A 27,676-nucleotide genomic window follows, 5' to 3' on the forward strand; every position below is an offset into this window, starting at 1 on the left:
CTATGTGTACTGACGTTAACTGTAAGAATGTGGTGCATAGGAGAGATCTCTGCTTCATGTACAATGATATAGTAAGTGCTCTGTATAAAGACAGCAAGCCCTACTACAAGCATCATAATAAGACCCATAACATCAAACCTGGCTGGAACGAGTATGTAGCTGAGTATCGTGCTGAAGCCTGTGAAGCCTTCAAATCATGGGCTCTAGCTGGTAGACCCAGACAAGGGCCAGAGCTTGAGTACAAGAAGCTCACCAATGCAAGATATAAGTATGCCATTCGCTTCATTTGCAAGAATGATCAAGCCATGCGGGCTGACTCCATGGCCAAGAAGCTGCTAAGCAACAACGTAGTTGATTTTTGGAAAGAAGTGAGAGCTCTTAACTGTAAAACATCTTTACCATGCACTATAGATGGAATTTCAGGAACAGACAACATTGCTGAGTTATGGCGACAGCATTATAGCACCTTATTTAACTGCATCAAAAGTGATTTGTACAGCGTGGACAGTTCTGAGAGTAATGAGTCAATGGCAATTACATCATATGAGGTGCACCAAGCTATCAACAAACTGTCTGAAGGCAAAGCAAGTGGCTTAGACCGTATTACTGCTGAACACCTTAAATATGCTAGTCCGAGGTTAGCTCCTCTCCTCGCTATTTGTTTTACTGGCTTCATGATTCACGGCTTGTTACCAGACTCAATGCTGTCTGTTCTCTCAGTGCCAGTCATTCAAAACAAAGCTGGTAAAGTATGTAGCCCAGAGAATTACAGGCCCATTGCTTTGGCCAGCGTCCTGTCAAAAGTCCTAGAAAGAATTCTGCTGGACAGAATGACTTCATCACCTCCACAGATAACCAGTTCGGCTTCAAAGCCAAACATGGCACTGACTTGTGTATATATGCCTTAAAGGAAATTGTAAACAAATACAGAGGTCAAAACTCATCAGTTCTTATGTGTTTTATTGATGCCTCCAAAGCTTTTGATCGTGTTAATCACAGTAAATTATTTTTTAAACTGAGCCAAAGAGGTGTCCCCACATACATAGTGAGAATTCTGGCTTACTGGTATGCGCATCAGAGTATGCAAGTAAAATGGGGTAAAAGTGTGTCAGCCCCATTTGGGGTTAGCAATGGTGTCAGACAAGTTCTGTTTAATCTGTATATTGATGATCTGTCCAAGCAACTGAAAGCCTGTAATACTGGTGCATGATTGGAAATACTCTGGTTAATCACATCATGTATGCAGATGATCTGGTGATCTTTAGTCCTTCTAGCGCTGGTCTTCAGCAGCTCCTCACTATATGTACTGTGTACGGTGTGGAACATGACATCAAATACAACGCCAGTAAGAGTGCTATCCTGATCTGTCCAACTAAAGAGGACAAATGTCTAAACTTCCCTGACTTCAAATTGTCTGACAATAATCTTGGTGTCTGTAGTGAAGTCAAATATCTTGGTCATTTTTTAACAGAACACATGACTGACGATAACGACATTTCCAGGCAATGTGGTATGATGTATGCACAAGCAAACAGTCTCTCACGTTAGTCTGGTCTGTGTACAGATGGAGTGAAGATGTCTCTGTTCAGAGCATATTGTACTCCACTCTACACTGCACACTTGTGGTCAAACTACAGAACAAAGAGTTTACAGAGACTTCAAGTAGCGTACAATGACGCCATGAGAATATTTTTAAAGAGACCGAGATGGAGCAGTGCTGGTGAAATGTTTGTGGCTGCACGAGTCAACACTTTCCAAACAGTTTTAAGAAATCTCATGTACAAATTCATCTGTCGACTGAATGACTCTGTAAATGGGATCCTACTTGTTTTAACCAACATAAGGTTTAGCACCACACGCTACCAGTCCAGCTGTGGCGACATTGGTACAGCTGTCTCTTTGTAAGGCATTGCTAGGCCTCCGTACTTTTATTGTTTGTGTCTGTTTTTTTATGTCTGTCTGTATGGACCCCGAGTCTGAAATAAAGTCAGTCTATCTATCTATCTATCTATCTATCTATCTATCTATCTATCTATCTATCTATCTATCTATCTATCTATCTATCTATCTATCTATCTATCTATCTATCTATCTATCTATCTATCTATCTATCTATCTGTCTGTCTATCTATCTATCTATCTATCTATCTATCTATCTATCTATCTATCTATCTATCTATCTATCTATCTATCTATCTATCATTCGTGCACAGTTTATGGTTGTGAGAGTATAGCTCATGTTATCTATGGTATCTTTGGATTGCATCATCACAATTTCTTGTATAAATAGTCTGTGGCCCCACCAGAATTTTCACAGAATAGAATAGAACAAATAGAATACAATGAGAGGCGACTGACCTGTGGTGTCATACCATGACAGAGGTACATGATGGGGACATTGTCAGTGTCAGGTCCTTGGTCCAAACACAGGTTGTCTCTTCTATTGTTCTTCAACTGGAAAATGACAGAGAGATAAGACGGTTGATTCATCTCATTTTGATCAAACTTTCAGCAGATGGGATTTAACGGGCAAACATATAACCGATGATGGCAGACTGCAAAAGTGCAAGCAAGAAAAGGAGGACACCTCTCTCTCTCACACACACATTTAGTCAAATTAGCAGCACTATTAAACAAATTGCTTTCCTCACTTAACACAACTTGCATTCCAGGCCGCCAAAGCTCAGCAGACTTATTTTATCACAAAACATGGGAAAGAGCAAAATAAACCAACAACAGCTCATCTTTTGTGAGAGACCTTAATAAATCCTTTGTTGTCCTTTGTTTCTGATGCTTTTTAAAACTAATACCAACTGAGATTTCGCTTCAAAGTTCTTTGAAGGAATAGTTCCATAATTGGGGAATATAGTCCGATGCTTTGAGAGAGATGATCATTGTGATGTGTGTTCAGTTAGGAGCTGGAGACAGGAAGTTGTTAGCCTGCGTTAGCATGAACACTGGATGCTAAAATCACACCATCAACCAGCCAACCGTCTGTGGAAGTCACACTCACCAAGATCATTCTCCTCATCTCACTCTGATATAGAAGCATTTTTCATGAATGTTTAAATATAATGTAAAACAACATGTCTCTGGTTTGACTTATACACAAGATCTGAGAGTCTTTCAAAATGTCACAAACAGAAGGCAAGTGTTATATTGTTAATATATTGGAGTCCTAGGGGGCCCCAGTCAAAAGCACCTAATTGCAGCCTGTGCTGTTTTAATAGATACAAAGACTAGATCGATACGGGGTCCTCTTAAAGAAGGACACACTGTCAGCGGGTAGAGGAACTCGTTCTGAAGGAGACAGACACATCTTTCCTTACGTGTCTATTTTCATTTGACACAACAAGCAAATAATTGTATCTTTTCTAAAATAATAATAATCCATTTTTGTTTGTAGAGATGACATTTATTACATAAATAATAATGTTGTTAGAAGTTAGTAAACATTCTGCTATAATGGTTGTTTCTCGTCGTTTATTCTTGAGGACCCCATGGTCCCCAGTACGTAGGCCATACATATGTGGAATAAGATGAGGCTTGATTTGGCTTTATTCCACAGAGAATTATAGATTGTGCAACATATGAAAATCAACGCAATCAATCAGCAATAACTTGCCCTTGTGCTAAGTGCCTCATCTGCTTCATTGTAATGTCATTGCCTTGCTCCCAGATCTCAGCAACTAACTCAGTTAAAGGTATAAAGCTATAATGCCATTATAACCAAACTCAGTGTCAAACCTACATAAATCCATATTGTAATCAACAAGGATTAGGAAAATCTTAAGGCTAAAAAAAGCAATTTTTTTCAGGCTGATACTCAAAATCACACCAACTCAGTTCTGGTTTAGAACAACTGTGAGAGTTTGGTGCATGACTTCAAATATAATGTTTTTAGGTGTTATTACCTAAACCTACTCAGTTATCAGTTACTTTATATGAATAATTTGAAGGTACAAGTTCATGTTTCAGAGTAATGGACGTTGTCAGCTTCAGAGTTGGATGATAGTTCTCTGTGGATTTGCTGATACCTTTTACATTATAACCACCCATTCCTCTCAGAGTTAAGGTAAAGCATGATCATCAAATCAGTAATCGTGTTGTGAAGATTGATGTGTTATGATAATAGTTAAGTGAATACACATTCAGAGAGCTTGAATGTTATGGCTGCCTTTGAATTGTTCAGGATCTGTTGTGGTAAAAGTTGTTTGTCAAATATGCTTTGAGGATAACAATGGATTTGGTTTAGTGGGGACATTCATCCAAGTGAAGGATTGCTGCAGTTTTGTTCTGAAGTTGGAAGGGCGTGGTCAGAGTGCATGGAGGGCATACGGAGTGCTGAGTTTCACTTCCTGTATAATGCGTATGTTTGGTGAAGCTCAGTGACAGATTGTGGGTTTGGTTGAATAAAGTAAACACATCATGTCTTGTGCTTCCAGTACGGCAACTTTGAAGTTTGTCAATATTTTAACAAAACAACAATCTTTCCCTACAGCTTGACCACATATTTCTGAACATAACCTCAAAGTCATGAACTATTCATTCAGATACTGTATTGCAAGAGCGGGTATTAAATAATATTAAATTAAATAAGTTGTCAAGTTGTTTTGCTGATATGGTCATTATGAAGGTTTTACAGATATGTTCAATAACAAGACTTTTATTTTTTTATGAACATGATGATTTAACAAGTATGCTGTTTACCATGTTCACATGCTAAACACACACAGTAAAGCCGAGGCTGATGTTAATGTCATTAGTTATACAGGCATTTGGTCATAAACCAAAGTATTGGACAAATACAAAATGTGACCTGATCGAGGTGCTGAGTACAAAGTCAGGGGATCACCAATGTCATTGCAATTATTCCTGAGGGAACATAAATGTATGAACCAATTTCTTGGTAATCCATCAAGAAATTGAAGGAATTTCTCTCAAAAGCACAGGTCAACCATCCTGCAGCACGAGAGGAGAAGTCATGGGACAAACAAAGTCCTCAGCATTCCTCCTCTGGGTACCACACATGTCTGCACAAAGCTTCATATGAATCCATCCAGTAGTTATTTCAATCTGGACCAATCGACCGACTGCCCAACCAACACACCACATTGGTAACCCGACAATCAGCCGCTGAGCTCTGGGAGACTCGTCATGACCTCAGACCTTCTACAAATGTGTCTAAAAACATCAACCGACCTGGTTCATGGCACTGAGTGAATGTGTTTAATTTAAAACAGCTTGACAAATCTTGATATAATGTCTCTTTTTTGGACAATATTGACCTTGTGTGAGCAGTGCATTCCTCCAGCTTTTGTTTCATGAATGAGAGACGAGTGCATAAACAACATCCACAGATAGTGTCACACTATTTGTACTCTGTCCAACTGCAATCTCCTGTGAGAGTTTGTGTTTGTCAAATATGTAAACCTCATATCTACATCTCTCTGATGTCACAGTGGCAACGCTGTCATCTCAATCAAAGCTGAGACCCTGCACATGCTCAGTACTGTCAACAAATATCCAGCTTGCGCTGTGATTGAAGTGTTTATCCAACAACAAACAAAAGAAGTGACACTAAAGCTGTGAGCTGTCTCAGGCTTACAGACTCAGAGTGGAACCACCTTTTCCCATCAAATCACAACTTTTTTCTCCTCAGTGACAGACTTTGCGCCAATAAAGCTGAAATAATAAGTCCTGAAGGAAATAGGTGTATAATGATTATTTTCAGATTTCATTCAGGCTCTCAGAAGACAGATAACTCAAACTATATCTGTACTCAAGTTTAAAAGGTTAAGATGAGACTGCAATCAGAGACTGCAGAGTCAGTTCGTGCGGTAGGATAATTCTGCTCAGCTTTCAACAGATTAGTGTCATTTTTCAATTATGCAAAGTCCTCCCACACTCCTGAGCTGAAGAGAGGAATAGTCACGCGTAAAGTAAGTGGAGAAAAAAGGTTCACCCTTTCAATACCCCGCCGCTGTAATTTGAAGTGAGCTCTTAAAGCATAGAAGCATATATGACATAGTGTGTATGCTATTAGACTCGGTATTAATAGAAACGTTAGGTTTTACAGCTTCAAGTACTTTAAAAAGTTGTGTTTTTTTGCAAGTGTTTCGTCGTGATGAAGTGTTAATGCTATTTAAGGGCTATTTTTGTGCTTATCACATGTTTAGTTTGTTATTATAAAATGTTCTAGCAAAACAGTAAAACTATAGTGCCAAGCTAAAAAAAACACTATTAGCCTCAGCATTAATGGAAAAGGTACGGCTTAAACAGCTTGAAATACGTGGAAACGTTTCGTAGATAAAAGTTAAGTCAGGAGGTCTCTAGTGAAAATAATGAGCCAAACACAGTGGAACAAAGACAGGACTTTAACCCAGGAGATCGCTGTTCATGTCCCATGAAAATCAATGCTGACTTATTTTACCGTAGTTATGTTATATCATTTACATACTTAACGCCTAACCAAGACATTTTGTTGCGTGAGTAAACCTAAAGACTAAGCTTCTTCTGCCACAGAAGAAAACGCCATCTGTGCACTCTATAGTAGCATAACATGGAAATACTCTTCAGAAGTAAAACTACCTCAAAACTATACATAAATAAAGTAAATATAGTCAGATATTTCCCTTATGAGTGGGTATTTGACTCAAACATTACTCCAGATAAATGGTAATGTTGCTCTGCGTCTACTGGATTTGCAAACAGGCAACTGCTTAAGAAAAGGTTCCCTATAACAACTTTATGAGATGATAATATATCAATGTTAAGGCAATGTTATGGTTTGAGTAACACCTAAACAAAAAAAATTCCCATAAAGAGTCAAACAAGGTATTCAAACAATAATATAAAATAGTGGCAACCTGAAAAAATAGTGCCAACCTAATCACAACATTCAAAAATCTGAACGCAAAGCAGAGTGTATACCCGGGGCCAGAGCAGGCAACATTGAGTTAAAACTGCTGGCTAAGGATAACCGTAAACACAGTAAGATTGTTATTCACGTCGGCGGTAATGACACCCGACTATGGCTCCAGTGGCTCCACCGAAATAACATTATATTTCCCACAATTAAAGTTTCTGCATTCTCCAAATGCACAAGTATTATTCAAACGTATTGTTCGGTTCGTAAGCCTCGTACCGAACGTTTAATACAAATACGTGTATCGTTACACCAATAGAAACACATAACAACCGTAGATGTGGCGTCATGAGGTTATTATGAGGTGGTTCAGCTGTAGTCGGGCAGCACTGAGGGCCCAGGTATGAAATGCACGGCCCGCCACTGATGTTAACACATTTTTAGAAGTCCTTGCTGGCAAGCTGCCACAATAAAGGCAGATTCATTTTAGCTCCTATTTCTTGTTCTGCTCTCGGGAGTTTCTGTATGTGTCACAACCAGTGGGAACCAATCGGGGAAGTAAACATGTACGGTGTCTGTTTGTCCAACTGTGGGCTAGCATCCAGACTTTGTGAAGTTGTTCCTGTGGGCTCCTAAATCAGATGAATAGCAAGCTATCGAAGCATGTTGATAAATGAATCTTCTGAAATCAAGGCTGCAGACTGAAGAATAGGAATCTTGAGAATTAAGGGGAAAAAAATGAACTCACCACTCCGTAAGCAACTGTGTTGCTGTAGGATCGGAGCTCAGGGTAGATGTTGGAGAGGAACCAGCTGAACGGCCGGCACTGGAGTCTGGATCGCAGGGCTTTTCTCTCAGTGATGTCCCCGATGTCTATTCCTGACTTCTAAAGAGGGAAATAAATACAAACCCATCTGAGTATACATTCTGGGTATTTCACCTATACTCTAACATCTGCAGTTACAGCAGCTTTGGAGTCTGGACCTCTGGTTCTGGGCTAGTGTTAACAAATATAATCAGAGTTGATCATGAATCAAAAACATTTGATTATCGATAAGTAGTTTAAGTCAAAGCAAAATTCCAAACATTCGCTGGTTCAAGCCCTTTTCCTCGACAAAACTCTCTCCGTTGCTGTTCGGGAACCCGAATTATTCACAAACAACAGATTGAAAGGATGCAGGCAGGTCTTCCATCTCCAGTTGTCAGGATCCAGGATTCCCCTGTCTGTTGTGGTGTGCCATGTGCTCTGTTTGTCCTCTGCCTTCAGACACCTCCCAGGGCCGCACCCTTAATCGTGCACGGCTGAGGACACTCAAGCTGATCACCTCCTGCAGCCTGACACACCAGACTCAGGGCCCCTTAATGAGTAGCCTGCCACTATATAAACTCTGGTCCTGCAGTCTGGGAGTGTGAGGTCGTACCGTCTGTAACCGGCTGAAACCCCGTGGCATCCTCTGCCCTCCTTGTGTCTGTGGATTACACTCCGCCGCTCTGCCCTCCTTGTGTCTGTGGATTACACTCCGCCGCTCTGCCCTCCTTGTGTTCGTGGATACACTTCGCCGCTCTGCCCTCCTTGTGGTCTACGGATTACACTCTGTCGACTCCAGTATCGAGCCACGGGACTTCACGCCGTCAACTCACCAGCCCTCCAGTGTCGAGCCACGGGCCTCACACCGTCGATCTGCCGCTCGGGTGTCGGACCACGGGCTCCACACCAGCAACCCACCTGTCTAAATAAAGCCTGATTAACATTCACTTCTGTCTCCTGTGGTCTTGCGTTTGGGTCCTATCTGTGAACTCCCGTGACAGAACGACCTGACCATAATGGACCCAGCAACCACAGGAGCAGCTACGCTGGCCGGACATAGCACGCAGCTGGAGGCACCCCAGCAGATGCTCATGGAGATGCGTCAAGCCCTGCAATCCATGGAAGCTGAGGTCTCTGGGGTTGGCCGCATCTTGCAGGGACTGGTTCGGACAGGCCAGCTTCAGCCGGCTCCAGCACCGGACCCATCACCTGCACTCCCCTCTCCTGTCCTCGCTCCGCCGGTCTGGGAATCCCCCGTGCCGGCTCCGAGTCCCTATGATGGAACACTGGGGAGGTGTCAAGGCTTCCTGGTGCTATGCCAACGGGTGTTTGACCGACAGCCCCTGACTTTCGCCTCAGACAGGTCCAAGGTGTCTTACGTGGTCTGCTTACTGCGGGGAAGGGCTTTGGACTGGGCCATGTACACAGTGAGCAGCGACCAGCCTAATACTGTGGGGTATGTGGACTTTGTGACTGCTCTGATGAGAGTTTTTGACCCTCTGGGGAACTCTGAGTATAGGGTCAAGCACCTTCTCAGCCGGAGACGGAGCCATGCAAGGGTAGCGGAACACTCGGTGGCCCGGTCGACTCCGGCTCCCCGTAGTCAGACTGCATTGCAGCCAGCTCCTGTTCCTGTCACCTCTTCACCACAGCCAGCTCCGGTTCCTACCGCCTCTGCGGCACAGCTTGCGCCAGTCCCGGCCGCCGCCGTCGCAGTGCAGCAGCGACCTCCAGTTCCCGCCGCTGCCGTCCCAGAGCAGCGACCGCCAGTTCCCGCCGCCGCAGCTCCAGTTCCTGCCGCCGCAGCTCCAGTTCCTGCCGCCGCAGGGCCAGCGCCAGTTCCTGCCGCCGCAGCTCCAGTTCCTGCCGCCGCAGCTCCAGTTCCTGCCGCCGCAGCGCCAGTTCCTGCCGCCGCAGCGCCAGCTCCAGTTCCTGCCGCCGCAGCTCCAGTTCCTGCCGCCGCAGTCCCAGTTCCCGCCGCAGCGCCAGCTCCAGTTCCTGCCGCGGCCGCCTCTACGCCAGTTCCTGCCGCCGCAGCGCCAGCTCCAGTTGCTGCCGCCTCTACGCCGCAGCCCGCTCCAGTTCCTGCCGCCGCAGCGCCAGCTCTAGTTCCTGCCGCTGCCACCTCTACGCCGCAGCCCGCTTCAGTTCCTGCCGCCTCAGCGCCGCAGCCCGCTCCAGTTCCTGCCGCCTCAGCGCCGCAGTCCGCTCCAGTTCCTGTCGCCGCCTCCGTGCCGCAGCCTCTCCCACACCCGGCCGCCGTCCCAGAGGCGCAACGACCTCCAGTTGCCGTCTCTGAGCGGCAGCGACCTCCAGTGCCCGCTGCCGTCTCTGAGCAGCAGCGACCTCCAGTGCCCGCTGCCGTCTCTGAGCAGCAGCGGCCTCCAGTGCCCGCTGCCGTCGCGGAGCAGCAGAGACCTCCAGTACCTGCCACTGCGGCACCAGCATCCTATTCTCCAGAGCCCTTCCGCCCGCCCGGCCGCCCGCCGGAGCACCCGGAGCCGGAGCCCTTCCGCCCGCCCGGCCGTCCGCCGGAGCACCCGTGGCCGGAGCCCTTCTGCCCTCCCGGCCGTCCGCCGGAGCACCCGTGTCCAGAGCCCTTCTGCCCTCCCGGCCGTCCGCCGGAGCACCGGGGGCCGACGCTCTTCGGCGGCCCCGTGGCGGGTCAGATCCTGTCACCCCTCCTCCGGACCCCCGCCGCCCACCCTAGTCGGCCTTATAGCTGTGGGGACATCCCTCCTCCGGACCCCCTCCACCCGCCCTGTGTTGGGTCTTGTGTTACGTCTGGAATCCGTGCCTTAAGGGGGGGGTACTGTCAGGATCCAGGATTCCCCTGTCTGTTGTGGTGTGCCATGTGCTCTGTTTGTCCTCTGCCTTCAGACACCTCCCAGGGCCGCACCCTTAATCGTGCACGGCTGAGGACACAAGCTGATCACCTCCTGCAGCCTGACACACCAGACTCAGGGCCCCTTAATGAGTAGCCTGCCACTATATAAACTCTGGTCCTGCAGTCTGGGAGTGTGAGGTCGTACCGTCTGTAACCGGCTGAAACCCCGTGGCATCCTCTGCCCTCCTTGTGTCTGTGGATTACACTCCGCCGCTCTGCCCTCCTTGTGTCTGTGGATTACACTCCGCCGCTCTGCCCTCCTTGTGTTCGTGGATACACTTCGCCGCTCTGCCCTCCTTGTGGTCTACGGATTACACTCTGTCGACTCCAGTATCGAGCCACGGGACTTCACGCCGTCAACTCACCAGCCCTCCAGTGTCGAGCCACGGGCCTCACACCGTCGATCTGCCGCTCGGGTGTCGGACCACGGGCTCCACACCAGCAACCCACCTGTCTAAATAAAGCCTGATTAACATTCACTTCTGTCTCCTGTGGTCTTGCGTTTGGGTCCTATCTGTGAACTCCCGTGACACCAGTGTTTCATATCTGATCGTCATGTGTGACTGACTCACACAAATCAGCTTGTCATGCTAACCTCAGCACTTGTTGGTAAAAGCTAAATGTCCTGCGTTATGTGCATCAATCTACATTTTGTGTATTTTGTGTGCACCTGACCGAGACCGTTACATCCCTAATGCACACAATTATGCCCACTCTCACTCTCCAACATACGAAACAGTCCCAGTGTCAAACTCCCAACGCACACGCGTGTGCTGTCTGTTTACCTGCAGTGGAACATTCCAAGCCATGTAGACGTGACTTTTGTACTGGTCCATCCAGACCTCAGCCACCCTCAGAGCGTTGCGACGCACATGGGCTGTCAGGTGGACTGTGTAGGGTTTGTGGGCGCGCTCGATGTGTGCAATCCTGGAACAGGGCAGGACCTCCACACTGCCGCCACACTGCCACACCTGTGTTACACGCACACACAAATGCAGCCACGTTAGTGACGGCAGGGACTCAACATAAAGGTGTGGATATCTTCAGTACCTGCAGTTAGATCTCTGTTCTCTAAAGAGGGATCACAACCTTGCTGTGACTGAGCCTGCTGTGTAGAAGTATCATGAAAGGTATCACAAGAGCACACTGAGCATGGCCACTGAAGTGGACATTATTTATTATCATTTTATTTAATATTACAGTTTTTTGACATATTGGAAGCTTTCAGATATGTCTACACAGGCCTAGCAAGCTGTATTACAAGTGTGCAGCCCTTTAGCATGCTTTGACAGAAGAGTTATTCTGTGTCAAAATCAGATAGAGCTTTGTGTACATTTACATGACATTACATATCTGTAAGGTATATCTGTAATTGGCACCCAGCAGACATCATCTTATGGATCTCACTTATAGGTCCCAAAAAACAACGCAATTATCAAAGTTCACTCAAAATATTTTGCAGTATTTATTTAGGTGTCAACTAGCATACACAAGGTGTCTGTGTTTGGCACAGAATGACCTAGTTGGGTCTGTTGTACTATACAGAAGTACAGGTATGTAAGCAAGGGTCTGCTCGGGTAACAAGGGACCAGCTGGCATATACATCTTAATATTACATATATGAACTTCAGCTGCTTTACTCTCGTTCTCATTCACTGATATATCTGCATTTATTTAAACTCACACTTTGATTTCCTTCATTGGTTCCATGTCATCTGTCATGTCAGTGTCTTTCACCAACGGTGTTTCCGTCTCCACTGTGTTTCAACAATTTCAAATGTTTCAACTCCAAACGTTCAGCAGGGAGCAGATGTAAATATAAACTGCACTGCTCAATAGCACTGCTCAAAGTCTGCAGCGGGCACCTGAGTAGTTCAGTGTACCGAGCAGACGAGAGCTGGAATGCTGAATGCTGACTTGAATACAAGCACCTGTTCTCTCTATTCGAGTCCTGCACTTTGTTTGTGTGTTTGAGCTATAATCCAAACTCTCTCACTGCATCTTTTCAAAAGCTAAAACAGAACAACAATAAAACTGTACACCTGGCCTGGCGCCCAGGCAGGAACATAAACTAGAGTCAAATTCTGAGATAATACACGCTTCCCTCAAAAATACCTCAACATTCTCTAGGAAGGATTTACAACACCGGGCTAGAGTATAAGAAGCTATTCTTCAAGCAGAGCAATCTATGACTGTGCATGTGGGTGTGTGCAGCGAGATAGAAGATAAGATGAGAAAAAAACAGACGGTGAGGCTAGAGAGAAAGAGAAGATTGAGAGTGTGAAAGATTCAACAGAGAAGGCGAAGGCATAACAGCAAAGGGAGATAAAGTGAGAAGTATGGAGAGAAGAAGAAATAGAGGAGGAGAGAATAATAGCTTCTACTCGTCTTTTTGAGTCATACTTTCCAAAAGCCTTTTGTTTTTTGTTTTGATATCTTCACTCTAAATAGAAAGCATTACATGGTCACGAGCTAACTATTACCCAGAAGACATCATTGTGACGTTGAGTAGTTGCAGTGTATGTGTTTGCGTTGGCATCTAATGTCTGGAACGTGTGTCTGGCTGGTTTGTCTGTGTCAAGCAGACAAAGCACAACTCATTTACGTTCCTAATTGTCTCTCAGTCCGTCTTCTTTGGTTTAGTACAAAACAAATCTGGCTTGTGGACTTGTGTTTTTAAAGTTTTAATGAGAAGATGAGAGGCGAAAGACAGCAATAAATGACTTGCATTATAAATCATGCAGAGGACGACCACCAGTCATGATCAAAGACGGCCTGAGACAATGAGAATTAAACATGCACCATATTGTGCCACAGTGCAGATGAAGCACATGAAAGCAATCTTTATCACAATAGCAGTGTGCAGGCAGAGATATGGAACACTTCGGCAGAAACTGGGAGAAAGAAAATGACATTGCTGATAACAAAAGGCGCCTGTGTTTGTATGAGGGAGATGGAAATAGAACAACTGGGTGTTTTCTGACTTAAACCGCGAGTTTAACTCATGTGAGGACTTAGTTAGAGCAATGACCTTCAGACAGATATGGGGAACTGTTTTTGTCAAAATGTTACGACTGATTTACATAATCATTGATCTGCAAATGTCTCTTTTGCAGTGCAGTCTATTACTTTAGCCAAATTGAAATATTGACTTTTTCTTGATGTGTTTATAGCATGTACATATATATATATATATATGCCAATGATGACTTCAACAGCCCTTTGGCGCTGGTGTTTGCCAAAGTAAAGAAAGTTCAAAACTCTGGCTGATGTTCTCGCTCACGTTTTGTTGCCTTCCACCCACTCAAAAACCTTGCATAGGGATAAATAGATGTGGCTAAATCTGTCCAGCTGGAGCCCGCCCTGAACCAATCCTATGAACAGCAAAGTGCCAACAAGCACACAGAAAGGTCAACAGTAGCCCTGAAACAGCTTCATTTCACTTCAGTCTTTGTTGTCACTGATTTGCAGCACTGTGTGTGACTATTGGCCCTCCTTCATGCACAGGCTAAAGTCTGATGTGGGCAGAGCTGCTGACAGCTGGAGGGAGCATCTAATGTAGGTCAGAGAAGCACTAACTGCTGGGGTTACAGCGACAATATTGAGATCTCCTCCCGCAGAGAGCCCGTCTGTTCGTGGCCTCGCTGCTTATGCTTTTCTGTTGAGCCATTTGTCTCAACAGTGGGGGGGAGGGGGGTTATTCTATAGCACTGGGCACTGGTGGTCACTGCACCACGAGGAGCTAAGGAGAAAGCCATTATTGGACTAATAGGCTACCGGACTGTAGAAGTCCGACATTCAAGCCTCCTATGGTGAAAGTCAAAACACTGCACAAAGGCTTTCTATTAACCGGAGAAAGACACATGGCTGGCAATGACCAACAATGTGCAGAAACAACCGACCATTTTAAGCCTTTGGCCTTTGGCCTTTGGCACACCATCCCGTCAGCTCCGCTCCTCTGATGCCAACTTCCTGTCCCTTCCACTCAGGACCAAGCACCGGACATGTGGTGACAGAGCCTTCTCCAGAGCTGCCCCCTCCCTCTGGAACTCCCTCCCCAAACACATCCGAGACTGCACTGACCTTTCCATGTTCAAATCACAAAATCCACCTTTTCAGAACTGCTTTTAATGTGTGACCAATAGTGTGTGTTTTACTAGTGTCTAGTGCTAATGTCCAGTGCTAATGTCCAGTGCTAATGTTCAGTGCTAATGTCCAGTGCTAATGTTCAGTGCTAATGTCCAGTGCTAATGTTCAGTGCTAATGTCCAGTGCCAATGTTCAGTGCTAATGTCCAGTGCTAATGTCCAGTGCTAATGTCCAGTGCTAATGTCCAGTGCTAATGTCCAGTGCCAATGTTCAGTGCTAATGTCCAGTGCTAATGTCCAGTGCCAATGTTCAGTGCTAATGTCCAGTGCTAATGTCCAGTGCCAATGTTCAGTGCTAATGTCCAGTGCCAATGTTCAGTGCTAATGTCCAGTGCTAATGTCCAGTGCCAATGTTCAGTGCTAATGTCCAGTGCTAATGTCCAGTGCCAATGTTCAGTGCTAATGTTCAGTGCTAATGTCCAGTGCTAATGTCCAGTGCTAATGTCCAGTGCTAATGTCCAGTGCTAATGTTCAGTGCTAATGTTCAGTGCTAATGTCCAGTGCCAATGTTCAGTGCTAATGTCCAGTGCTAATGTCCAGTGCTAATGTCTAGTGCTAATGTTCAGGAAGTAGTGTGCTCTTTATGTAGCAAGGGTGCTTCTGAGGGTGTGGAGGTCAGGGGGGCGATGATATGTAGCTAGTCTGACTTTTATGCAGAAGACCAGAGGTTGCATCCCCCTGTGACTTGCAATGAACATTCAACTATTTATTTACATAACCACAATCTTTCCCCAAGCTTAATCTCAACCATAGTTGCCATGTGCAGATATTGTAGAAAGCGATAGTTTGGAATTGTCCACTCTATGATTAAGTCTGGTGATGGATTGGGAAAGAACGTGCTGTCTCTTGTCACATATTTAGAATGGAAGTATATTTGTCTCATTAGTGATGGATGTGCAAAATGCCCTAGAAATACTAATGCTAGCAGTGTGCTCCCGGTAATAGATAGATGACAATGACCAGACATGCTGTCAGGCTGGCTACACTATAGTTGGTGTGGGATGGTCATTAGTGGTTTGGAAGCAACGGGAATAGAGCAATACAACTATACATGTGCCCTAAAGTTACAGTTCCTTTAATGGACATTAGATGCTGGTCCCAAGAAAGATCTGGCTTCATAAAGCCATGAGACTGCATTTAAATCACAAAAACAACAATTCAATTGACCACGAGAAGTTGAGGTCACTGCAGGTTATTTCTCTATTTCAGAATCATTATCAAAGAAGTATTAGGAATAAAAGATTATATTTGTAAAGCGAGCAATTTTTACTTTTTGTGCCTACGTTTTGCTCTCGTATTTGCTTCTAGCTTGTCCCACTTTAGCTCAACTCAAGCTTCATCCTCCTTTGCCTACATTTTGACCTTCTGGTCCCCCTGAAAAATTATTTCAGGGGAAGACAGTGTGGCAGCAACAACGATCAACACCCCATGACTGGACACAATAAGAGGAACGTTAATGACAATGTGGCTGCATTGTGTAGGTTGTGTAAGTATTTCTTTTTTTCATCTTCTCCGAGCATTGATTGTCCAGTGGTCCATTAAATCTGAACCTGACATGGTCAAACCTGAGAGATTTGTACATGTTTCAGTGTGATGTGTAATTAACCCAATGGCTCGGTCAGCACCGATGAGGACTGGGGTGATAATCGGACCTGTACCTCACTGACACTACACTGTTAATCACTCTATACTAAGCCTGAGTCAGCAGTTTCCTTCAGATATCTCCTGTGTCAGTTCACACTCAAAGCTGTTGCAACAGGTGCGTCTTCTGGGGATTGCTTTGCAGTCTCAAAGGATGAGCCCTCTTCCTCTGGAGACCAGATTAGAGATGAAGTCCTTGCAGTAACTGTTGATGGAACTGTGGTTGAGCTGCTAAAAAGGGATTGAAATTCTGTTGATGCTAAATTCTGCCAGAAATGCAACAAAATTAAAATAACAGAAACATTATATTGCTCATATAATACATGTGACGTAATGGAGGTTGATTTTATACATGAAAAAAGAATATTTTTGAATGTAATTTCTGTAGCCTACATTAAATCACAATGATATCTGGCAGTTGTTAAATCATTAGTAATGAGCTCAGCTGGCTTGAGTCAGACTGAATGAGTCATGTGAATGACTGCTGAAGCCCCCATGCTGTCAACGGAAAGGCCCTTCTTATTCTCTGTATGCTGGACATGTCTGCTTAACTGGATATTTCCATGTGGATGCTGACAATGGTTTCTGCCCCTACGGTGTACAGCTCAGGACACAAATCACACTGTGCAGAAAAGTATAGTGCTGGCATGTGGTTACTGGGGCTGTGTGGCCAATAAGATATAAGTTCTCAAGCCGACTCACCCTGATGCCGAGCTCCACGTTTTCTCCACCATATACCTCCATGCCTTCATCTAGCAGGCCAATCTCCTCAAAGTACTTCCTGTCGACCACAAAGCAGCCGATCAGAGCAGGGCTCCTAACATAGAGGGTGACAAGAGACAGAGTCAGAGCAAAGGAAGAGGTAGAATATGTTTTGTATTTAGATAAAGCCGAGCAATTGGGGAGTTTAAATGCAAAATATTCTTCAAGACACACACACAAGCACAGTCCTAAACCACAACTTAACCCACACTGGGCAACAGGGCCCTTCAGATGGACTCATATCTGATGTTCTGACCCATTGCCTTTCTTTAGAACGTCAAGAGTTCAACTAAATAAATAAATCATATTGGTATTCATGCTGTCACACATCTTTTCTTATCAAAATAAAATACATCACCACCTGAAAAACAGCTTGTTTTGGTGAATAGCTCCTTTCTCTGTGGACAGACAGAACTCTCAAACAAACTAAAACCAGAAATGCATGAACATATTCTTTACTTTACAACCTCCAGACAACAGAACAATACAATTCAAATATCACATGGAGTTATATTATACTGCTTAATCTCAACAATAGCATTGTTTGCTCCATAACACACATCATGTGCAAATGAAGAAGAAGTCAACATCATTTGATTTTAACTATGAAACAGTGGTATTGAGCTACACTTACATCTAATGTTTTAAGTAGATAATAAGTTAATGGTAGCATAGCATGTTGCATCAAAATGATTGATGTGAAATAAAGGTGTGATGTTTCTGCCTGAAATAATCAAAAGTTAGCCCCGTGCAAAACTCAGTTGAAATCAGATATTTCCACACACTGTGCCACTTCATGCAGCTCTTCTTAGCTCAGGCATTGTCATTGGCTGAGTCTGTGTAAATATTGGATTTAAATGTTGGTTTCAAACAGGCTAATGTTCAGTGCTAATGTCCAGTGCTAATGTCCAGTGCTAATGTCCAGTGCCAATGTTCAGTGCTAATGTTCAGTGCTAATGTCCACTGTAAACTTGCATTCTTTGTCAAGGCCACCAGGGGGCGACTCCTCTTGATTCAAAGGTCTGATTGTATAGAAGTCTATTAGAAAATGACCCTACTTCTCACTTGTTATTTCTTTTACCTCCTATGGTCTCACTAGTTTCAAGTCATTTCGTAAATGATGGTCCATTTAGAGTAAAATTGACCATAAAGCAGGGTATGCTGTATGTATTTAGGGCGGGGCCAGCTTGTGATCGGCAGGTTGCTACCACGGCGTTTTCCAGTCTGGGAGTTGTACGTTTACAACTTCATCCCTTTCACAGTGTACTTTCACCTCATGAAGGTTATAACATTTTGGTAGCTTGAAAATGTCTTCGGTTGTACTTAGCTCCACCCTCTTGTGTCACTTCTGGTTCCAGATAAACAAGATTGCCAGGGTCAAAATGCTCAACTTAAGGCCTCACAACAGCAGTCCACAAATTGATGAAGTCACCGTGACGATGTCCACTTCTTATGTACAGTCTCTCAGCCAAAACATTTGATTCATTCGGTTGAGCTCATCAGTGTGGCCTGCAAACTGGGAGAGATTTAAATGTGCCCCAATTAGACTAGATTTACTGCTCTCGTGGAAGTGGGGTCATTTCAACATCACCTGCACCCGTCAGTGATTTCATTTGATCAGTGTAACGCGTATGTGGATAATATTTAACTCCCAACTCCACTAATAATTCCAGCTGCAATGACCTTCTGTTTTTCTGTAAACTCGCTGGTCCTAAAGCTCCGTACGGAGGAAGGTCCTTGTATTTTTGAAGCTCTGTGTCTTATAAGAGGAGCTTGTCCATCTCCAGTTTAGGAATTAGGAATTATGCCATTTAAAGCCAGCAGGCCTCAACATTCTTTTTATCAAGATATTATAGCAAGTCTTCTTTTCTATGCTGCTGTGTGTTGGGGTGGCAGCATTGCAGCTGTGGATAGGAACAGTATCAATGTTTTCCAAGAAGACAGAATCTATTATCGGCCTGACTCCAGATCCTCTGGAGATCCTCACAGAGAGGGGAACCAGAAGGAAGCTTAGGGGTGTTCTGTCGTTAGACCTTTGAACAGTATCTTCACAAATAGCAGCAACAGCTGCTCCTATTGGAAAGGTTGTGACAATTTCATTTGTCTATTTAGTGCTCACCAATGGCTTTTGAACTTTTCTATTGTCATTGAAATTGGTCCAGAAATGACCTGTACAAGACATAACATTCATCCAGACCACCTGACTGCCTCCCTATCCCAACCCATCGTGTCTAAGTTGTTGTGAGTAGGCGATCCAATGTTATCTCACAGAAAACTGCACACAGGTCAGCGGGCCGCCACAATGCCGCTCTCTCACCGACTGCAGTGTCAGCTCCTGGGTTGAATGTGCCAATTTAAAATCTTGCTTTACTGAATGTGAGATCTTTAACTGGGAGGGCTGCAGTCGTCAGTGACCTCATTACAGATCATTAGCTGGACATGCTTTTTTTAACTGCAACTTGGCTGGACTCAAGAGATACCTTTACACTAACTGAGGCACCCTGCCGGCTTTGAACTTTCTAAATGTGTTTAGGTCTGACAGGAGAAATGGAGGCGTAGCAGCACCTTCTCTGACAAATATCTATGCAGGCAGCTCATTTTGGTGAGAACATTTCTTTTGAGTATCTTGCACGAACAATGGAATGCACAAATCCTGTCTTATTAATCATAGTATCATAGTGTAACAGATGCCGAAATCAACCATCACTTCTATTGATGAATTCATAACTTTTTCTTTAGATTTTGTTTTGATTTGATTTCTGGTGACTTGAAAATCAATCTCTCAGCATGTTACTGGATCATAACCTGGGCCATACCTTAGACTTAATTATGTCCAAAGGAGTTGATGTATTTTCCATATCAGTACTTGACATTGCTCTATCAGACCATTACTGCATCTTTTTTTTTTTTTAAATCAATCTTGATCATAACTGCTGAAAGACAGCAGCTGGCTGCTGGTTTATTTGCTCCTTCTATGTTGCTACTTCTAATATGTCGCCCCGGTATGACATGGTAATTGCCTTCGATCAAGACTAAACCAGTTTTAGATGATATTGCTCCTGTTAAATCACAATACACATAATTCATGGCATCTCTTTTCTGCTGTACATAAACTTTGAAACAACTCCAGAACTTCAATTCCAGGTTATTTTTTGTCCATCAATTGAACATTTTTCACACAAGCAGGTAATCGACCACCTGACAGCGAACGAAGTACAGGAGTTCTACCAATTAGTGTTTCGCCCCAACCACTAGCCTTGTACAATGTTATTTATGACTTAAGAACAAATAGTGACAATGGAGAGTCTCCATTTTAGTACAATTGGATTTAAGTGCGGCATTCGACAATCAATCATGATATTTTAATCGGAAGGCTTGGGATGTGGCTTGGCCTGGCTGAGTCAGCACTGGACTGGTGCTGCAATACCTCAAAGGATAGGATTTCAGTGTTTGTCTTGAGAATTTAAGCTCTGGAACAATTCTGATTGATCTCAGAGAGGACCACTTTAGACCACTGTTACACCACGATCAGCGGGGCCTATCACGCCGTCCCTCGTGCCCGTCGCCCTGACCTCTGTGGTCATGAAGTCTTTTGAGCGCCTTGTCCTGTCGCACCTAAAAGCCCTCACTGACCCACTCCTGGACCCCCTGCAGTTCGCCTACAGAGCCAACAGGTCTGTAGATGACGCAGTCAACATGGCCCTTCACTTCACCCTCCAGCATCTGGACTCCCCAGGAACCTACGCCAGGATCCTGTTTATGGACTTCATCTCTGCTTTCAACACCATCATCCCGTCTCTGCTGCATGACAAGCTCTCTCAGCTGCACATGCCCGACTCCACCTGCAAGTGGATCACAGACTTCCTGTCTGACAGGAAGTAGGCCTGAGACCTCACGCCAGTTTTATCCCGTCTTCAGTTGGACACATTAACAAAGCCCGGGACCCCCACAAACTCTGTCATCCCAGGACAATTCCACCGGTCACTCCCTTGCACATCCCGTCATATTTAAATACACTTGTCACTTTTACATTACACTTACATCACACTTGTACTGTAGTACTGTTATCTGTTTGTCTGTGAACTTTATTTTATATTTTACAGTCAATTTTAATATTTTCAATTTTTTGCACTGTGTTGATTGATGCACCATCCATCATGTAGCATTCCTTGTATGTGCAACATACTCTGGCGAAATAAACAATTCCGATTCTTTAATTTGCTTGCCTTAAACGACAACAGACATATTATCCCCTTGCAGATTTTGGTAAATTGGCAGTCTTGCTCTGATTGATGGGTTGATATTAGTCTCTGCAGTATGTCTAAGCAATCATTTTCTGTCATATTCGCAGTTTTCATGGCCAATGGCATCGAAGAACTATATCATTATATCCATTTCACTGCATGAGCAATGATTGGACACACATAGGTCTCATCAAATGTCCTGCTTTTTGAAACTATACAACTGCTACTGATGAGAGTTTTTGTGCTCCACTCAATGTGCTTTGTGGTTGTGCTGCATCCCCCGGGTTTTATATGGATTTGAATATTGACACTACACATGCCTCTCAACATGAGGTTGGCATCCCTGTTCTCCAGTCCTGGAATGTTGACAACTTTCAGAGACAACAGGTGCTCTGAACTCCACATCCACAGGCTCCCTGCTGTCTGAGAGTTTCTGCAACATCTCCTCCTGGGAAGATATATGCACCTCATCGAACCCCGATGCACAGCCAAGGGACAGTGTATGTCCTGTCCATCCATTCTGTTAACGTGCAGTTGTGTCACCACTCCCCATGAAACTGTGTTAGAGGATGAGCGACAAACTGTGGAGCTAAAAAGCTGTGACATCCTTTCTTAGCCCTCCATGACCCCCCATTAACAAAGGCCAGCCCAATGAAGAAGGTTGACATGGAAAGGCTGGACCCGGTGATTGGGTCTGTGAAGTCATCACTGCTTGCCTGTAAATGCAGTCCGGACATCACTCTGGTCTCCTATGTAGAGATACAGGATAAGGGAGAAACAGACACTATCCCACCGACGTGCCCTCCTCCTTACTGTGACGAGCAGCTGATCTTTAAGTGATCCGTTTGAAGTGCCTTTTGACAATTCAAATCAATCTGAAGAGCCCTTTCATGGCTATGGGGGCTCCCAGGGGGTCATTTGGGTCCTTCCTCAGAAGCGCAGTGAGTTCCAGCCTCACATAGGAAAACCCCACAGTGGCTGGAGACATCAAAAGGCCTGTAGCCGTTTAAACTCCCTGAATCAGATTATTCATTTTGCTGCTGCAATGGTGCAAATAGTCAGTCTGAGACGGTGGGGCAGGGGTGTTAGGCGAGGACGATGCCAGCGAAACGCCAAACACATCCAAATTGTTAGTAGCAGCAGCCAGACAAAGCTACAGCGCCCACAGTTTAAACCTTTTGTCAAAATATTCTCTGTGTCAGCAGAACCGGTAGAAGTTACGCCGTTCGCTGAAAACAAAAAGCATGGCAGACAGCGATGTGTGCTGCCTTATTTACCGTGTGGTCACGTATGGAGCCAACTTTGCTTATGCAAATTTACAATACAGGCTTGTGATTGGAGGAGACTATGATCCATAGAGTCCATTAAAGGGCGCAGCCTGTGTTCAGGTGTTCCTGTATTTACCTGATAGGGGCCGTGTGGTTGTGTTGTATCCACCACGACTTTGGTGGGTTGAGGTATCGACACCACAGCTCCCAGTCAAAGCCCTGAGCAGATAGCGGATACTCCTCGATCTCGAAGGTGTCATACTTGATGTTGTCAAAAGATGGAGACACCACCCGGGTCCGGTTCTCCTTTATTCGCTGCAGAATAGGTTCTGCCCTGTGGGATGACAGAGCACGGATAGGATGTTGTAGAACACACTATGATAAGTCACCATCATAACATTCAACAAAAGAAAAGAAAATGTGAAAATAAAAACTGAGATCACGGAAATGAAGGTCAAACAATTTGCACATCTGAAGGAAAGTCGAGAAGTTTGACACAAAATATGATAAAATACATATATATATATATATATAATATATTTTTTTAAATGCTGCGATGATAAGATGTTGTTGTTGTGCCTTGGCCCCCGTCGCTGACAGACTAGGATGGTGGCAGACTGGGATGGTGGCACTTAATGTGCGTGGACATGCCCGATGTATTACTGTTGTCGTGTGTCTTTCTCTTCAAACAACGGCTACATACCGTAATGTTTTTTTTCCCACCACCCTCATCCCGTCATTATTAGTTACAGGAAAGCCAAACCTGCAACTTAAGTGACGCCGGGGCTTCTCAAGTTCCTCCGCTCGCCAAGACTTTCACCGTCAATCAGAATCAGAATCAGAAACCGTTTATTGCCATCGTATGTTGAACATACAAGGAATTTGACATGACGGGAGGTGCGTAACATTTAACAACAATCAACAACGATCAACAATGCAAAGTAGAACAAATTAAATTTTCAGAAAATATAAGACAAAGTAAAATATAATAAAGTGAAACATAAGATAAAGTAAAATATCATAAAGTGAAGTCGAGTGCACAAGCGGTATAGTGTGAAAGTGTCGAGTGTGATAGAAGGGATGTGCGGGGGAGTGACCGGTGGGAAATTGTCCTGGGGATGACAGAGTCAGTGGGGGTCCCGGGCTCTGTTAATGAGCCCGACTGCCGACGGGAAGAAACTGTTCATGTGTCGTGAGGTCTTGGTCCTGATGGACCTCAGCCTCCTACCAGATTACACATCAGAGCTGACTAGAATGACATGTGGTGTTCCCCAAGGTTCAATACTGGGGCCTCTTCTGTTCAACATATACATGCTTCCACTAGCTCAGATTATGGAAAACAACAAATTGTGTTATCATAATTATGCAGACGATACACAAATCTACATAACTGTCACCAGGGGACTATAATCCCATACAAGGGCTGGGTAACTGCATTGAACAAATCAACAACTGGATGGAACAGAATCTTCTTCAATTAAACAAAGATAAAACAGAAGTAACTGTTTTTGGTACCAAGGACGAACAATTGAAAATCACCGCTCAGCTTCAATCACTGACGTTAAAAACCACAAACAAGCCAGAAATCTAGGTGTAGTTATGGATTCAGACCTCAACCTGAACAGCCATATCAAGACAATTACAAAATCAGCCTCCTATCACCTGAAGAATATATCAAGGATTAGAGGACTTATGTCTCAACAGGATGTGTAAAACTTGTCCACGCATTCAACTTCAGCAGACTGGACTACTGTAACGGTGTGTTTACAGGTCTCTGTAAAAAGTCCGTCAGAAAGCTGCAGCTGATTCAGAACGCTGCAGCTCGAGTCCTCACTAAGACCAGGAGGGTGGACCACATCACTCCAGTTCTGATGTCTTTGCACTGGCTTCCTGTCCAACAAAGGATTGACTTTACAATCCTGCTGTTGGTTTATAAAGCACTGAATGGTTTAGGGCCAAAATACATCTCTGATCTGCTGCTACCTTATGAACCATCCCGACCCCTCAGGTCGTCTGGGACCGGTCTACTTTCTGTTCCCAGAGTCAGAACTAAACATGGAGAAGCAGCGTTCAGTTGTTCTGCTCCACATATCTGGAACAAAGTCCCAGAAAGCTGCAGGTCTGCTGAGACCCTCAGCTCATTTAAATCAGGACTGAAGACTTTTCTGTTTGCTGCCTTTAATTCAACCACATTCAAGGATATTCATCAATTTCCTCATTTTACTGCTGTATTTTATTTCTTACACTGATTTTTAGTGTTTTAATGACTGTCCTTAATGTTTCAATGAATGTTCTCAATTGTTTTTGAATCTCCTTTTCTTTTGCCTCATGTTTTGATGCTTTTAATAGTTTTATGTGAAGCACTTTGAATTACCTTGTTGTTGAAATGTGATATACTAATAAACTTGCCTTGCTTTGCCTTCAGAATGAAGTAAAGTTAATAGCTGACAATTTTCAACGGCTCGTGAGTATTTACAGTATTTACATCATCATCAGCAGTGTGACTCATTGAGGATTTGTTGACAACAATCGAGCTCTGGCACACAGGAATACATGATATCAGGCTTTAGATACACAGACAATACTTGTTGGTAGGATCCATTCACTGCTGTTTATGGTCTTTTCATGAGATTTGTTGACAATAAGGAAAATATAGAAAATAACCAGACTTATCCATTAACACCAGGGAGCACAACAGCTAGACTCCTCAGCTGTCACCAGTTAAACAAGGGCCTGGTATGAGCTGACCTTTCAAGATCTGTGGTTATCGGAATTTTCCAGTCACAACTTGCTGCAATCTGGGATCGGGAAGGGTGTAACTGCTTAATGTAGCATTAACTAGTTTCATTGCAGACACTGCTGTAGTTAAAATATATCGTATGAACCAAAGCCAGCTGCTCACCAACCAGTGTTGAACTCCACATGTGCATCGAACAGAGCAACGACGGGAGCGGAGGCTGCCCTCCATCCGCTGACTCTGGATCGGATCAGTCCTTCCTGCTTGTCATGGCGGACCAGCTTGATGAATCCCGGGCCGTACTGAATGTTGGTCTCCTCTACAAATCTCTGCAGGTGGTCTTTCAGCTCCACTAGAGAGAGAGTGACACACACAAATACACTTGGATGTTAAAGAAAACTCACCGATGCCTTTTGCAGCATTGATCTCATCGACTAAACTCCACAGAAACTCCCTCAGCTCCACAGGACCAAGGAAAGCAATCTGAGTTCTTCTTGTTCTGATGTGAGGGTCCTGGCACAGAGGATGTCATATGTACACATTGTAAAGCCTTCTGAGGCACATTTGTGATTTATGATTTTGGGCTACACAAAATAGATTGAATTGAATTGTGTGTGTGTGTGTGTGTGTGTGCAACACATGCTTGTGTGTTGTGTGTGTTAACAATTTAGCCAAATTTCTATTAAAAACATGCAGGATGTTCAAAGTTAATCATTTTGAAGGATAATTCAGTTTTTACAACAAGTTTAGAACTTGTGTTTCGCCGTCCCGCCCACTGGCTGATAACACTTTACGAACACATTTCATTTTGGTGTGGACACTCAAGGTATAAGCCGTATGTTGCAACAATAACACACACACACACATTTCATGAACTCCTCAGCAGAGCAGAGGATACACAACAAATAAACAAAATATGCCCAGATTGAATAGACGAACACGGTGAGTCGAGATATCGTGTGGCAGCAGAGCTTGCAAAAAGAAAATGCAAGCTCACATGTATAATGAGCTAACTACCTCAGACGTGTGTAGATAACGCAATCTCTATCGTCTCTCGCCATTTTGTAGGCTCGCAAGACAAGGTCACGTGCAAAACTACCTCCATTTGATCCTTCCATCGATCTTCCACTTGTAGTCCCACATGACGTGTTTTAGATTGCATCTGCCATCTGAGCTCTTTTCTCACCTCTTCCCCCCCCCCACACACACACACACACACTCTCTCTCTCTCACCACACATTTGTTTGTTGATTTCAGTGCCCCGTATTATTAATAATCTTACTGACATTATAAATTCTATTGATGTCAATAATTTAGTTTTCATATTTGCTGATAACTCAGTTAACTGGCTATAAAACAAAGTCTTGTACAACTTGAAATGTTGACCTGATTTTGACTCACAAGTTAATGAATTACCAAAGTCACCAACAACTGTTGATATTGTTAAGTCTGGACCAAAGACATGGAACGACCAACGTACTGATGGAACAAAAGACAAAGACTGTGAATGCTCAATCTGTAAAAGATTATACAGAGCTGAACACTGATTCGCTGTCATGGAAGCAGTTAATGTGAGCGGTCATTCGATCACATATTCTGTCAGATGATCAACCCACAGAAGTGGGTCGCTACATATACTGTACATGCTTATATTGAGTTTTAGCATCGTGGCCGTGTGTTGCTTCTGTCTCTCAGCATGAGTGAGTTTCATATTGCCTCGCACACATGAGGGTAGACAGACAGACACACACTCACACAGACTAACCACAGTCAACATCTTCATGTCCTTCTTGTGATTCCTCTCTGCTGTACTTGCTGCTGTCTTCCCTTCGCCATTCATTTTTACTCTACTTTTCCTTTAATGAGCCACTGACCTGGAAGAAAGATGGGCTCATTTAAAATTGGAGCTGGGAGTATTTGAAGAGCACCTTATTTTGTTACATGCACATGTGAGAATACTTCCAAACATTTACAAAAACAAAGTCATTAAATCAAGTGCTCCTCCGGTTACCCAGTTCATCTTCAAAAGTCTGGTCCACACTGTAAAATATGTTTTCACTCAAACATAGCTGTCAGACAAAATGAGACCTTCTATGACTTCCATCCCTTAATAAAACACCATCTGACAACTACTGGCCTCCGTCTGAGCAAGCAGGATGGTTAGAAGATCAAAAGTGGGAAATAGATGAATGCCTTCTCACTATCTTAAGAAATCTAATTGTATTTGAATACCAGAGACTCTTTTTTGTGGAACCAAAAATGTCATAACCTGCAACACCAATAACTTGATCTAAATGCTTTAATGCAGATTCAA

General features: G+C 44.0%; 1 protein-coding gene across 1 annotated transcript in view; it reads right to left on the minus strand.

Annotated features, from left to right (window-relative positions):
* galnt18a (UDP-N-acetyl-alpha-D-galactosamine:polypeptide N-acetylgalactosaminyltransferase 18a) overlaps nt 1-27,676 on the minus strand; it is a gene marked incomplete at its 3' end in the record, with an annotated part of 150,936 nt that overhangs the window by 41,429 nt on the left and 81,831 nt on the right. Inside the window, exons 4-9 of the mRNA XM_079278342.1 lie at nt 25,528-25,714; nt 22,762-22,959; nt 17,054-17,168; nt 11,349-11,534; nt 7,617-7,754; nt 2,359-2,454 (exon numbers count right to left, since the gene is read on the minus strand). Coding sequence (XP_079134468.1) covers nt 2,359-2,454; nt 7,617-7,754; nt 11,349-11,534; nt 17,054-17,168; nt 22,762-22,959; nt 25,528-25,714 — 920 coding nt within the window. The remainder of the gene's footprint in view (nt 1-2,358; nt 2,455-7,616; nt 7,755-11,348; nt 11,535-17,053; nt 17,169-22,761; nt 22,960-25,527; nt 25,715-27,676) is intronic.

Source organism: Melanostigma gelatinosum, assembly GCF_949748355.1.
Source record: "Melanostigma gelatinosum genome assembly, chromosome: 1".
In the NCBI taxonomy this organism is placed as follows: domain Eukaryota; kingdom Metazoa; phylum Chordata; class Actinopteri; order Perciformes; family Zoarcidae; genus Melanostigma; species Melanostigma gelatinosum.